This window comes from Dermacentor albipictus, chromosome 1 (genome assembly GCF_038994185.2).
Source record: "Dermacentor albipictus isolate Rhodes 1998 colony chromosome 1, USDA_Dalb.pri_finalv2, whole genome shotgun sequence".
In the NCBI taxonomy this organism is placed as follows: Eukaryota; Metazoa; Arthropoda; class Arachnida; order Ixodida; family Ixodidae; genus Dermacentor; species Dermacentor albipictus.
The window spans coordinates 341,410,772-341,425,908 of NC_091821.1; the positions used below are offsets into that span (position 1 = coordinate 341,410,772).

Consider the following 15,137-nt stretch of genomic DNA (forward strand, 5'->3'; position numbering starts at 1 on the left):
TGGAGTGCGCCCCCACAGAGTGAAAGTATAGTAACCTGCCTGATAGGAATTGTGGGACTACGTAGTTTTGTTGTGCGATAATGGATATCGGGTGCTCTTGGTTTTACGGAGACTATAACGTTGTGTTAACGGAAAAGGACACGCAGAAGTTTTGCTGTGGCCTTTGTTATGTCGTCCTCTGTTCGCTCGGCCGTGTTTTCTTTTGCTTGCGTCCCCGGAAATAAATTTAAAGTTTTACTCGTTTTAAACACAATTACAAACACTCAAAAGTTCATCCCATTGTGTTCATGTCTCCGCGACACAGTGCTGTGCACAGGTTAAACACAATAGTTCAACTGGAACGCCGGACAATAAGCGTTCGAACGCAACAGAAACGTTGCGGGGGTCCTGCGCCACGCTAGAGTCATAGAGAAAGAAATAGAGTGTAGTCGGTGTCGCCACGCCAGCGTGGTTCAATCACATGCCGAATAGAGATAAATTATAAATTATGTGATGAAGTGGCAGTGGCCGAATATCGGGCAAGGTCTTGGATCGGTGGCGCTATATTGAATCTCGGTGATTGACCAATTATGCGTACTCTGCTTTTGAATCGGAAAGTAAATTCTATCCTACAAATTTAGCAAGTACTAGACGCACAGGCTTTCTCAAAACAATCCTGTGAGAAGCTATATGACTACACGTACTTGACAATGCAAATATTTATGTTCCCGAAACCGAAACTGTATTGAAGCTTCAGAACGGCGCTTTGGACGGCGTCATGGACGGCGTTAAACGTCACGACTCCACATGCATGCACTTTTCCGCCCCTTTCACCCTTTCTATCAAATCGTCTGCTATACCTTTGAATGAGTAAGTTCCCTCAACGAAAAATTTTTGCACACTGATAGTATGCCTTGGTGAAGTGTTCTGCGCGTGGTTATTTAGGCCTGTGTAAGTGACAACGTCGCATCTCCATACCATTTTAACCTGACACGTTGAAGCCTAAAAAATACTCGCTCAGTACCTTGCTCAGAGTGGCACGGAAATTGGCAAGCACAAGCGTATGTCCTTGCGCTTTTTGCATTGTGTGGCTGCAAAGGTGTTCGCACCGATCAATGCAGCGATATAAGCTTACAGGTAAACGTTGCCACAGGTCTCTACGTAGGGACGTCCACGATGACAAATTGTGACGCAGCGATGAGCCGGCGCTTCATTAGTTGAGTCAGTTTGGCAAGAATGCTTCCAATAAAGATAAAAGTTACACAAGCAGCGCTCTGCATGGTTACGCCTTCTTAGTGCAACTGTTAGTGGCACATTCATATCGCTTAATGACAATTGCGTTGTGCAATTTCATTCGCGCTGCTTCTGCTGCGGCTGATAAGGTTACAGCGCTAACGTTTGTTGGGCATTTGGGCTGCTGTCTCTTGTCAAAGAACAAGTCTGGTAGTGCAGATAGCACACAGGGTACTTTAGATTGCGATTGAGCTTGATCGGGCTCGAATTCCTCGACCTCGATAGGTTCCTTTGCGCAAGCTGCGGAAGATACTGGATCGGGTTCCATCGCGATCGAAAGTGCCCCGTATGACAGGAGTATATTTCTCGGAATGACGCAAAATGTTTTCGTGCTTGCGAGCACTCTTCTTGTTTTTATCTGAACTGACGTCCGCATTCCGTCGCTTTTCATTCAGTAGAACCGTTCCTAGCTGCAAGGACCTTCATGCTTGCTGCAGGCGCTGTCGTGTGGTTTTGAGCGCTAGCTTTTGCTCGCGTGGCTTCGGTATCGGCGCGCATTTGTTCTCCATCTGCTGCGCTGCAATCCTTGGAAAGCGCGTATCGTACCATGTCGCGTCACGTGCGCGCAGCGCTTTATGGCGAATATCTCGACAAACTATGTGCCTTTGTCTTTTTCGCGAGATGTGATTGTCACCGGCAGCCCTCGCCTCTTCAGATTGCAGAAAGTCTGCGGCCACGATAACGATTGGTGATAGGAGGACACGTCACCAGTCATGCGCATGGAGCCCGCCTGTGCACATGAACCATTCATTTGTGTAGCGCCTGGAACCGCAAGGAGCTGCACAATTTTGAATGCTTGCGAAGACATGCAACTGTGGTGAGTGTATCTTTCTTTTTTTTTTTAGATTAGCACATACTTTATCAGGTGCTGAGTTAAGCTTCGTGTGTCTAAAACGTGCACCGATAAGTTGACCGCTAAGCAGTCATAATTACCGTATCACTAATTCAGACGAAATGGTGGAAACTTGATAGATGAATACGAGCATATATTGTCAGTCGTGATCCAATGTATATTTTAAGGGATAGAGATAGAAAATTTATCGAACAGCTAATAATTAATGAGGTTGGACAAGGTATATAGACTCCTCAGCTTGTTACTTTTCTGTACTGGGGATGCGAAGGAGACGGGCAGCATATGATGGGAAGTTGAGAGCTGCGCTTCTCAATTATCCAGGCGGTGCATAGATTGTTCCGCGACTTAAATAACAGCCTTGCCAACGTTTCGATGGGACGGCTTCACTCACTCTTGAAGCAGGCAATGCCTATAGTGCTCATGCACATGCATATTGGAGTTAAGCACAAAAAAATATGCTGGGAAGTTTTGGCTTTGTCACAAACGTAACGGCCTGGAAGGTGCGTACATTGGATATAATGCAGAGGACAGTTTGCAAAAGGTCTTGCGTAATCCTAATTCATGTACGAGGTGTGCAAGACTGTGCTGAATGCCCGACAGCAAACCAGCCGCAAGTCAGGATCTTACAAGCCACATACAGAATCGCATAAATTGTCGACAGTGCGCCATGGTTCTTGGAGGACATAAGAACATAATCAGAAGCAAGAATAGCCACCATGCAGGAAATGAGTAATCATAGAAATTGCACTGTGAGAACTGCATGCTATTATGCAGACATTCTCCATCAGGTTTGATTGATTATCAAGACCGCTTGCATTTCTGACTTGAGCTTGTCGGTGCTCTTGATCAGCTTCTGGTACTACTGCTGTGACCAAGACAGACAGGTTAAAAGAACACTTTTCGTGCCGTCTCATAGACTGACTGGCTGTGAAAATTCAGAAAGGAAGCTGGTATAAAAGAGCCTGGTGCCGAAAATGTCAAATTAGGAGAAGCTTGGCTAAAAAACTGTGCCACTGTATATTTGGACAACAAAAGTAATTGACGTCCGACTGTATGTGCAGTGCGCACTCAATGGTCACTGAACTCCGTACCCCTTGTGGTTGTTTAGTGGCTATGCATGGTATTGAGCTGCTAAGCACGAGGTCGCGGGATCAAATCCCTGCCACGGTGGCTGCATTTCGATGGGGGCGAAATGCGAAAACACCAGTGTACTTAGATTTAGGTGCACGTTAAAGAACCCCATGTGGTTGAAATTTCTGGAGTCCTGCACTACGGCGTGCCTCATAATCAGAAAGTGGTTTTGGCACGTAAAACCCCATAATTTAAATTTTTTTAAATGTTTTGTATCATTTCCCTATTTGCCGGAAAAAGCAAATGTATGATGTGCACCTTGCAAGAAACACCTCATATTGATGTGTCTTACGATTATCTACGACTGCCTAATTGACATCTGGACAATTACAAGAACAATAAAAAAGTTTGATAATCACATCTAACTAAATAATTGGATGTCAGGCACTAAAAATTCACTGGCGATCTCTCAACAAAACTCTAAACAACATACACATGGTCTTATTTGCATGGCATAATTCATGTTTAATATTTAAAGCTTGGTGCATGATAGTTGCAGCACCCTCTATATTAAACAAGAAGCACACTTAAATACAATTGGTGAAAGCAGGTTGCGTTTGCATGACTCTACTTACTTTCTTGTTTTAAGTTTCTCTGGCACCAGGAAGTGCAATGTGACTGGTTTCTTAATCAGAACGGTTGAGTGCCAACCAAACATGTGTCTCAGGATTGCGTTTCTGATAGAACAACAATGGTCACTTAATCTTTACGTACAATTGTGCTCAGCCTTGCAATGATAGAAGTATGCTCTAAGATAAATCATTACAGTGCATATTCATGCTAGCTCACCACTGCAGCTCACTGGCTATTTCATATCACTGTGTAGCAATGATGATGATTTGGTGATGATTTTATTCTCACATTTGTGGATTAGACTTAGAAAATGAATTCTGGAGGGGTCAAGGACACACGAATATACTCATGTGATAACATTTTGATGTACATGTAATTAATTTACTACAGACAGATAGACAAACAAACAAGAAATTCTCTAATCAGTTTAAGTTTCACTTTTACAATTCCTGCACAGCCCAAAGACGCTGAGTTCGACCTGTTAGGCAATAGTGGCAGATCCATTTGTGTACTGTTTGATCTAAGCTTGGCCAAATATGACAGCTGTGAGGATACAGCTGGTGCGAAGGCCTTGAGAAGAGTCCACCTCACAAGATGAAGGCACATCATTTTGCTTGTATATGAGTTTGCAGTACTTTCTGGCTGAATGCAGACTGCTAGAAAAACATGGTACAGACTCTTGTTGTTGCTGCTGCTCAAGTGGCAAGCTGCCCATTTCTCTCACTTTTTTTCTTCCTTCTGCACATGCACAGAAAGCACATTGCGGAAATGCGAGGCCCTTGTTTGTGTGTGCCTTGCACGAATGTTATCTCAGTCTCATATCTACGCTTTTGTCACACGGAAACTGGCAGTCACTGAAGTGGACTGGAGTGTTTGGTGACCAATCAAATAACTGCCACGCATTTGGCTGTTAGTACTTTGTGGTGCCAATCTGCTGCGTCACGTGCAGTTTAATGTGGCACTAGAACACTGGAACACTTTTTGGATGCATTAAGAAATAGCTTTTGATCAATGCTGCTATGAACATTCCAACCGAATATTACTCCACTGTATCCAACAGGAAGCTTACAATCTTGCATAAGAGATCTCACTCTGTCCTCTTGCTTTCCAAACCACAGGTGTTTTTTCGTGTTTTAAGCTTCGTCAGCAACGACATTTCATGAAGCACAATGGCCCATAGATGCCAACCATTGAACACATGCATGCTCATTAATATGAAAAGGGGGAAGTGGCAGTTACTGCATCCTGCTCATATTGTCATCATCTCTATGGTGCTCCTGTGCACCTTTGTCAGGCATAAACCTTTGAAGGTTGCTGCAAGCGCAACACAGAAAGAAGAAAATTAAAGAAAAAGTAAGTAGGGTATCACTCTTGATGTGCCGCCCCAGTTGCGAGGAGGAGATGACGGGAAACAGGGTAAAGTAAACATTGCACTTGTACCTCTGTTCATATTAGGTCCTTTCCCAAAATTTTTTTCAGGAATATATTCCTTGAAAGGCATCACACTCAATCCTGCATATAGTTTGGCTTGAAGAAATGTTATTTCGGTCTTCTTTAATGTCTTTTGACTATCTAGATTATTCCTCAGTATATATTGTAATTGTGAGTAGTTGTATAAACGCAGTCGTTGGCAAACTCATACTTAGCAGACCTGAAAAGATGTCACTTTTAGCTGCTGCTGAGCTTAAGATTAAAGGTTAGAGGGTCTTGGTGGTAGCATTACAATGCAGCTGAAGTGCAGAAACACTTGTGCACTTGGATTTAAGTGCATGTCAAGCTACTCCTGGTGGTCATAGTTATCCCGGAGCCCTTCACTATGGTGTCTGTCAAAGCCCACCACGCAAGTGTCGGAGGTTAAACACAGATTTTGGTGATGAAGCAAGTAGCTGTTCCTTGCAGATATGAGACTTGTGCATTTTGTACCAGAGAGAAAATAAAGACTTCAATCATATTGAGCTGCCCACGTCAGTAGCCCATTGGGTGGTGTCCTTAGCAGCTGAGCACAATACTTTGGGCAGGATGTAGAACTGTTCTTCAAACTTAAATGCATGTTTGAGAACCCTAGGAGGTAGAAATTAGCCTAGAGCCCTCCATTACCTCATAGTCCAATATGTGGCTTTGTGATGTGAAAGCCATCAATTCGAGTGATAAGGAGGAGCTTCAAAGGGTACTCTTTCACAATAGTACCAGTATGTTCAAGCCTTGATCTCCCTTTAAGATAGCTGCATCTTAAAGGCATACCTACAGGATGTCTTAGACTTTTTTTTTGTGTTAAATGAAGGTCTACACTCTCTAAACTGACAAAAAATAAGTAGCGACAAGCATTAGAGCACCCTAAATAATTTACTGTAGTAATACTTCTTCATACAAACCAGTTCTGGTACTCAAAGGAGGTGGATACGACGTGACATCTTGATACATTGGCTTACTCTGTTCCTGTGGTTGTGCCACGTTTGAGCACAGCCAGAAGAAACAAGTGCTGCACTCCTGTTAATTTTATAATGAGCAGTGTCATCATACGTAGCCTTATTGCTACACATCACCAAATTTTGATCTGGGTCATGAAGTCACATGCCAGAAGTGTGTGGCAAAATAACTTTGTATAGGTCAGTACTTCTTAAAGGGCATCAAAAGAGAGAAGGGAGGAAGGCAAGGCAGAGAGGTTAACAAGACTTTGTCCAGTTTGCATCGATCAATGCACGAAGATGTATTACCTCGCATGAACTGTGGTTTTGCCTCACCTTAACACCTTTCTCAAGGATTTAGGCACACCAATTCTCTGGGAGCTTGCTCGGAGTATAGCCAGCTGGCAAACCACACTTGTGAACTCGAAAGTAACTTTATTTACACACATTATTCATCACTGACAGCGGGATGCCGGCTCTTGGCTGGCAGGGTCATCATGTACACGTGCAGCAGAGAGAGTCCGTGGTGCGCGGCAGTGTCCATTGCGTACTAAAAGAATATGCGCAGAAGGAGTCGCACCACGGCCACTTGCGAATAAAATGCTGGCTGATCGGTGATGACCCTGCACAGTTTCTCCTCTTGTCGCTTCATTTCTCTTTTTTTTCTTTATGTTTACAAAACAAACTTTTTGGCAGTGGTAAACCAGGTCTTGCCACTGCCTTTGTTTTTTTCTCTTTTTTCTTTTTTTTTCTTTTTTTGGAGGTGAGGGCTGCAGCAGGTACCTGCGTAGAACAATTGCAGTGAAAATTTTGAAAAGTCTAATTCGTAGCTGCACACAAGGGAATCAGTGAAGTCTTGGAGTACAAAAATATGGCAGTTGCAAATGAACACAGACAGCACAGCACCCATATTAACAGTCTTTCTGTGGTGCTTTAGCAAGTGCCATTTCTTCAGAACATCTATGCTCTACCAACTAGAGAACACTGTACTTCTGTATAGCGTCTTTTTATACACTGTACACCTCCTTTTGCAACAATCACATCCATTTCTCTCTGGTCCTGCAGCTAATGCCGTTCTTTAGAATGTTGTAAAATGAGCCATCTACACAGCTCTTTTGATTCTATACAAAAATGACTAAAGTCTGTTGCTGCAACTTTCCTCAGGACTGCTCTAATCTCTTAGTAACTTTCCTAGTAACAGACCTGGTAACTGTTATTGAGCCACTGGAAGTGTACCGATTGCAACAGACTTGGCTAATATGCTCTTTAGCCCTTCTGGTGTGACCTCACACTGGTCATGTGTTTTTCTACAGCAGAATTCTAAAGGCATGACTATTTTGAGCACGTAAAGCAGATTAGTAGCTTGATGCCACTAGTCATAATTAGTGATTTGTGCCACATTGTCATCATTCTATATAAGAAAGGGACTCTATTTTAGACATTACATATTGCTTGTCCTTTTATGCCAGTATGCTATGACACCCTTGTAAACTTAGATGACTAATTACTGAAATAGTAGCAACAAATTATATTCCACTCGGTTAAATGATGACATTTTGGTTGTAATTTTGTAGCAATTCCTCCTGCTCAATTCTATGCCACTCTTATCAACCACCATTCAAGTCTGGCTGACCCAGTGATTATTTAGACAGAGTCTCACTCTGACCACTGAAGAAGCATGGAAGAGAGTAACACTGGAAAAGGCATCGCTACAAAATTGTGGCCCTGGGGAGGTAGTCTGTAAGAGTCCACCTAGTGGACATGCCCATTTCGTCCACTGTTGAAGTTCTGATTGGCTGGGCTGCGCTGCAGGTCCGCAGCTGCCAGGCACCACAGCGAATCAGCACTTCAGCAGCAGACGAAATGGACATGTCCACTAGGTGGACTCTTATAGAATACCTCCCCTGAAGTTCATTCTATTAATACCATTTCTCATCACCACTGTGCTGACTTAACACTTTCACAGCTCCTGCAGTTGCAGATACCGGATTTTTGCATAGAACAGCTGTTTTGTGCTTTCTAAAGTAATCACAGACACCCTTGCACCTTTCTGTGTCCTGATGTCTACCAATCGTGTTGTATCTAAGCACTATGGAAAGATACCACCTAAACAAATTTGTAATACTTTTTACTAAAGCCTTCCTTCTACAATGCATAAAATTATTATATCTGGACTTTACAAATAAAGCTTATCCTTGATGTCAAGTGATGAAGAAAACGCTCATTCATATAGATATGAAGAAAAGAAATATTTGTATGAATCTTGGAGACTGCAACCTCCTTTGAAGCAATGGATATTTCACTTAGGCTATGTAAAACTAAGGACAAGAGATTAAACACCAGCATGTCGGCCTTGGCTCCTAGGAGTGAAGGACAGCATGGCTTTCTTGGCTGGAGTAGTCATTGTTTCGCTAAGATTTTTCTGTTCAGTTACCTGAATGCTCGAGTGGGCGGAAGCTCTTCAGTGAACTCCTTATCACAGAAATTGCTGAGGAGCATTATTGTGTTGCATGAATATTTCAGAACTAAGTGGAGGGATATGTAAGAATGCAGGAGGCATCGCAGTGCACTCTCTATTGCAGGTCACTGCTTCCTGCAATAATAAGGTGCAGTAATAAGGTGGCATCCAATCCAGATTTTCTTTTCTGTACATTCTTTTTCCCTCCATGTCTGTGCAACAGCACTTCTGCCTGCTTCTTTGTTGCACTTTTTATAATTTTGAGGCATTTGATAAACGTTCTTGACTGACACAGAAACTGCATAGGCAAAGCTTCATTAGAAGGTATAAGGTGCCAATAAATGCAAGACCATGGCCAAGTAGTTTAGATCACTGAATGCCTGGCTGCAGACATGGAGCCCAGAAGTTTCATTTCTAGAAATGTGACAACATATCCTTATCTTTACCCTGCATTCATAGTTTAACACACTCACTTGATGATGAGGATGACGGATGTGAACAAGATGAGAGGGAAGGAGGTTGGGCTGCATCATCGCACAGCCGAGGAAGGCCACTCCTGGATGAGGCGTGACACTTCCTCACGGATCTCGCTGATGCGGAGCCCAGTGAGGCCACCGTTTTGTGAGCGCAGTGTCTCCAGGCAGGCAACCAGCCGCTCCTCAGGCACCTCTGGCATGCGCTTGTGCAGCGTGCGTGCAAGACGCAGGTAGCCAGACTTGCGCACCGTGCCGAAGCAGTTGGTGTTGCTCACAGAGCTGCCACTGCCGCCTCCACCGCCATTGCCACTGCCACCGCCGCAGAGAGTGCTTGCCGGAGACAGGTTGCTGGCACAGCGCAGATACTCGAAGTCAGCCACACTCTCCGACCGCGAGATGGGAGAGGACAGGCGCAGCCGCACCAAGTCTAGGATGCGGTCAAAGCCATAGTCAGGCTCCTGTTGGCCATGGCGGTTGTGGTCAAAGAAGGAAAATCAAGCGATATGGAAGATGAGAGAACAAAAGACAATGGACATGTCCGCTATCAAAACTTTGTCGAAATCAAACAAGGCAGAACAAAGCATGGTACTTAGTGGTTCCTTTCATTACTGCAAGCATTGCTAGCCAAAATGCAAACGTCAGATCAAGCAACCTGCTCACAATTTGTGTAAATCTTTATTTGTGCACTATGTTCTGAGAATCTCTGCTGCAAAAATATCCTAAAATACAGAGCATCTGCTGAGCAACTGCGTGTGCAGTAACCTCTAATAACTAACAGTCAAGCTTATTTTAAAGAAGCCGGTCTAACAAGCCACAGTAACTGTCCACTAGGCAACCATGGCTGCATGCAGTGAAACAAGAAGACATACCCATGTGAGCTGAAAGCCTGCAGAGGCTGGCAGTTCTTCAACTTCTATCTTCTTGTGGCGGCTTGCTCTTTCAAGGCAGTGCGTGAAGACACGGTCTGTGCGGTCCCGCTGCACGGCCAGCAATTCAGCCCATCGCCTCCAGGGATCAGTGAGTTCACTGAGCAGCTGAACATTGCCATTGGTCTCACCAAATACTTCAAAGTACAGCTTTGACACTGCAGCATTGCGCCTCTCGGCAAGTTCAATGGCACTGGAAAGGTTTTCAAGTACTGTGGAGCGACAAAAGTGGAGAAGCTTCACTGCCTCTTCATGATTGTGTGCACATACTTCCAGTTCGTGGGATGCATCTTCAAGGTCAGAACGGTGTTTGTCAAGATCTACGTACATCTGAAATGGAAGAGACCAACATAAAAACAGCTTGACATTGCTTGTTACACCACTCGATGCATACAACGTGCAAGAAGCTTTATCTGTGGCATGCCACCAAAGCTGTTTGAATACACAGGATTAGGTTGAGTGTTAACCTGCGGTAGCAATGGCTCAGTCACTACTAATGTGTTCTTGTGTGCTTTCACCACGTTTATGTAGCTTTGAAGCATGTAAACCATATATGCTGCATACAGCTTGCTTGCTCATAAAAGCAAGAAGCAACCGAACCGGCACATTACAAGTTGTGCAGCAGTCACATGCCAACACATGCATTGGTGAAGGTAAAGAATGCTATGGTAATAAGAAAATGTGACAGGAAGCGCATGTGCACCCCAATTATGAAATGAGGCTACATTTAGCTCCTGTCTGTGGCATAGCCAGGGGGCGGCACACCAAGCACGTGACCCACCCTCCCCAAGATTTGTTAGTATGTGGCCTTCCAAACCGCCCTCCCCCTCACCCTTCCTTCCGGTCCCCAGTCAAATGGGCGCCCTTCCCGAAAAAAATTTCTGGCTACACCACTGGCTCCAGTGCTTTCACTGCTGTGGGATTAGTTTTACTTCAATGCTCCTTCTGGCCTTTTGCAACAAGCTGCAGATAAGGGCTAATTGTTGCTGTTAAGCATATACTGAAGCTGCAAGCAAATGCATAGAGGACAAGTGAGCATTAGCAGGGCTACAATCTTGTTAACCATGCTGCCAAGCTTTTCCTTGGAGGACGAAGCCATGGTTCCCTTGGAATTCATTGTCAACAGATCCTGTGTGGAGCAGCTACAGCCATGTGGAATGTAGTAGCACAAACTCCAGTGGTGAAGACTGGCGAGACCTTTCTATTTTTGCTTGCTCCACCAGAATTCCACTTCAGAATTTACATTGACTTCAGTGGCCATAGGTAACAGGAAGATAGCTTTAGAGAACTAGAGAAGCTGTATGTTAGGGGGCTGGGGCCTGAACCCTATCCCAACCTACCATAGCCCTATGACAGCTCAAGCCCGCGGTGCCGTGGGCTCGGCTGCAAGTGGTCGCTGCTCACCTGCGCCTGGCCCTCGCGCGTCGCCGACGTGTCCTCGAGCAGCCTGGTATCGCTCTTGCTCGCCCGCGCCCTGAAGTCGGCCAGCTGTCGCTTCAGCTTGCGCTTCTGGTTCTCCAGGCTGTTGAGCTTCCGCTCGAGCTGCTCGACTACGCCGAGTTCCGCCACCGGAGCGGCTCGCCGCAGCACCACGCCGATCAGGAGCGCCAGCAGGAACAGAACGATCTCGTAACTGGCCATCGTCGCGATCTCGACAAGGGGGTAGTGCTTACGGGGTTCGCGGTGCGGTACTTCCGACTAGTGCGTAGCGAAGTGGGGGTCTGTCGTGTAGCGTCGCTGCTGGTCCGCCGGGACAATCACGGTAGTCGCAGCGTTTTATATACTAATACTACAATCGAGGAAACGCCACGATAACGCGCGACGGCTCTTGTGCAGCTGAGGGTCGCTTGGCCAGGTGCAAGTCAACCGCGCTTCGAAAGAACTCTGGCGAGGTGCAGCTTCTTCTTGCTAGGCAAGAGCACGGCACGCTGGCGTTCGGCCGTCGCGCGGGTGAGATTGGAACCGGAGCTCGAGCCACGCGCGCGGCCGGTGGCGCACTGCATCATGTGCGCAGCGCCGGTTTCTACTACAGTCGTCTTCGCTTCGGCGTTGCGACTGGCGAACCGTGTAGAACAGGCCTGAAGACAAAGTTCCTGCAGCAGAAGCGACCAAACCGAAAGACTGCGCTGTCGAGGTTGGAAAACACGACTGACACAAAATAATTAACGTGTTGCGTTTACTTACTTCTGGCCGACATCACTATGGAATGGGTTTGATCGTGTGGCACGCCAAGCGGTCGCTGGCTCGGCTAGTTAAAACTTTCGTGTCCCACTGCCTGAAAAAAAAAAAAGTGTACGATGCCCGTGATGTTCGACTGTTGGGAATCTGAGCTGTCGTGCTGGATGACACCGGCGGTCATGTATCCCCGGACAGCGCCTAGGGTAGCTGCCCTCTCGGTAATGCGCTCGCATCTCAAACGTTTGTAGACGCAGCAGTCTCACCAGCAGCTGTACGCAATCTGTTCCTCGGCGTTTGGAGCCTCGCATACCGAAGCACTACGTCTGAGTCGTGCCATTTTGAAGTGTTCCGTTTCTCTCCCCATGACCGGCTGTTTGAACATTTGTGATAGTCGCATTAACGCACGCGCGCCGTACAGTTCTGATCGTAATTTCGTATCGGACATGTCTACGTGTTCCGGCTCGGTTGAACACTCGTAAAGGTTCGAATGTATGCATACGTATACATATAAATATATAGTTCAGTCACAGTGAATGTAGCACGCGCTGATCGTTTGTGTGCGCAGCTGTTCGTGAATAGCCTTTTCGCACAAGCAGACCGCACATAATTTTGTCGCGCCAGGTGTGCTTGTCTGGTCGTCTTCATTTGCGTTCGTGTTCCCTTCCCATTTGTGACACAGAAAGAAGTACTGCTGCGCGGAGATCTACTGCATCATGGTGGAAGTGTTGAGTCGTCTTTCCCCCACGACGCGGACGTCGCAACTGGAGCCCACTGTCGTCGGCGGTCGGCCCAGCTGCGTTTGATCGACGGACCACTTTGCTTACTTCATTTCTAGGTTCGAGTTGTTCTTCGTATGCTTCGGTTTTTTCCCCTGAAATTCGCACTAATTAAGAGGTGACTTGAAAGCGATCATGAGTAATGGAAAAATATACGACGTCACAATAGTAGTATTTATTGGTACCATTGACCACGTCACAGCCTTTTGCAGCTGACTGAAGGAAGTATGCTTTTTAGGAAATTAGCTCTATAAGTTATGCACGAGATTGTGCTAGCCTGTGCATTAGTTTATGGCTTACATAAAATGGTTTACTTTGCTCACTTGAATTTTGCATGTCGTACTCACAGAACTGTTGTATAATAATCAGCCCACAAAATAGATACAGTTTACAGCAGTTAAGATATCGTTTCCTATATCGATTTGTTAACTTGCGACAACCTGAACTAATTGATATATAAGGGTATATATCTTTTTAAAGCTTTCTGCTTTTGGCAACTTTAACAATTAAGAGCGAGAAAAAAGAATATTGAGTGCCCAACAGCATGCTCCCAACAGTCATTTGAATGTATTATTTGCTTTTAAGTACAACATATGTATTCAGAATGGTGTAGGGCTCTTCCCTATTTTTCACTGAGAGTGTGCCATGCAAAATTTAAGCCATTGAGTGAAGCTGAAGAAAGGGAACATTCCTTTCATATATGAAATGAGCCAAAATACTGCCAATAGTATCTTAATATCGTCTGATGTTAAATACAATATGGTGAGACCTCCCTTTCCTATAGGCCCTTTAGGCTCCAGTAGTTTCACCTAATTGGCAAAACTAGGCTCAAAAGCGTGAACTGGATGAGTCAAGCACAAAAGTGTGTCTCCCTTCGCTTTTGTCAGGAGCGTGCAAACAACATGCTACAGCTGACAAGGCATTAACATCTGGCCATAAATATTGTGTTTTTCAGACAAGGTATATGTTTCTGTCTGGCTTGTCGTTTGTACATGGAGCATTTGTGTGCAATTATTTCATATTGAACTTATCAACTGTGGCACATTGTAAGCTAATAAAATGATAAAGCAAATGCACAGTTACGATTGTCCTTATGATATCCTTGTATTGGCTTTCTATTCCTTAGCTTGGCAGAAATTCTGAAGGCCTTTGTTGACATCATCATGACAGGTGGTGTGGTGCTGTATTAGCTGTCATCCTTTTCTCTGCTGTTTAGGCATCGACACAGCAGCTGCATTCTCACAATTGCCATTTTTATGGTTGTAATGCTAGTTACTGCAACACTGCATGTATTTTTTCTTGCTCACCATGAATAATTTCTGTTGCTTAGTATGGCATCAAGTGGCAACTGTATGCATACAAGGTGTAGAGGTCTATGTTACCTGAGATTGTGATTATCTAAATTTGCATACTTTTTTTTTCTGGTGTTTCAGGCTGTATTTACTGGTGCCACTTCCTGAACCAAGGAATTGAGGGAAAGTGAAGCACGCAGTGAAGTGCAGTTTCACCTTTGAAGCATGGGGGACCAAGTGGTTGCTAGCTCTGGGGGCCCCATGCCACGAACCCACCTGCTGCCTCTTCGGTAAATCTTCTTTAGCTTCATTATGGATAACAGCTGCTTGAAAGCATTGCATTGGTTTCATGTCCTCTCAGCATGAATCCAAACGTGAAAAAGTTGAAAATTACTAGAATCTATTGTGTTTCCAGGTTCATGTACGTTTGTAATTGTGGCGTAATTGAGGTTCTGAAATATACATTTGGGATTATACTGTTATGAGATGCATTTGCATGAACATGCTGACAATGCAGCAGTACTTTGCAGCATGAAGAAGACGAGAGAGAAACAAATGCTATGCAAGCTGTTGGACGGCCATATTGTATTGAGAGCCTTGTATATGTTGTAAAATATACTCTCTTATTGTGTCGACGTACCTTTGATCCCTGTGACAATGTGGTGGACGTTTGGGGGTATTGATCCCCATACCTCCTGTATGCTTAAACATCGGCCAAAGTGGATTGCACTTCACACTCTGGTGTATTTATGAATGACAGGCATTCTGATAAATTTTTTCCTGTTTTTGCTTCAATT

At 44.9% G+C, this 15,137-nt stretch overlaps 2 protein-coding genes across 8 annotated transcripts in view; one reads left to right on the forward strand and one right to left on the reverse strand.

Moving 5' to 3' along the window:
• The first annotated feature begins 705 nt into the window (after window positions 1-705).
• The window catches only part of LOC135906674 (major facilitator superfamily domain-containing protein 12-like), a 60,547-nt gene continuing 46,115 nt past the window's right edge, over window positions 706-15,137 (forward strand). The window contains exons 1-4 of one of the 7 annotated variants that reach the window (XM_065438254.1): window positions 706-849; window positions 1,928-2,089; window positions 12,952-13,107; window positions 14,482-14,630. In XM_065438254.1, coding sequence (XP_065294326.1) covers window positions 14,566-14,630 — 65 coding nt within the window. In that variant the 5' untranslated portion in view covers window positions 706-849; window positions 1,928-2,089; window positions 12,952-13,107; window positions 14,482-14,565. Of the gene's footprint in view, window positions 850-906; window positions 931-1,099; window positions 1,117-1,927; window positions 2,090-12,093; window positions 12,229-12,381; window positions 12,491-12,540; window positions 12,762-12,951; window positions 13,108-14,481; window positions 14,631-15,137 lie in introns of those variants that run through there. The other 6 variants (XM_065438327.2, XM_065438399.1, XM_065438473.1 and 3 more) reach the window with 6 other exon arrangements.
• LOC135907085 (uncharacterized) lies at window positions 6,650-11,735 on the reverse strand. Its single transcript, XM_065438773.1, has 4 exons — window positions 11,499-11,735; window positions 10,038-10,424; window positions 9,166-9,626; window positions 6,650-7,017 (listed from the first exon to the last, which is right to left on the reverse strand). Exons 1-3 carry the CDS (start codon window positions 11,733-11,735, stop codon window positions 9,222-9,224), a joined length of 1,029 nt encoding a protein of 342 aa, XP_065294845.1. The 3' UTR covers window positions 6,650-7,017; window positions 9,166-9,221.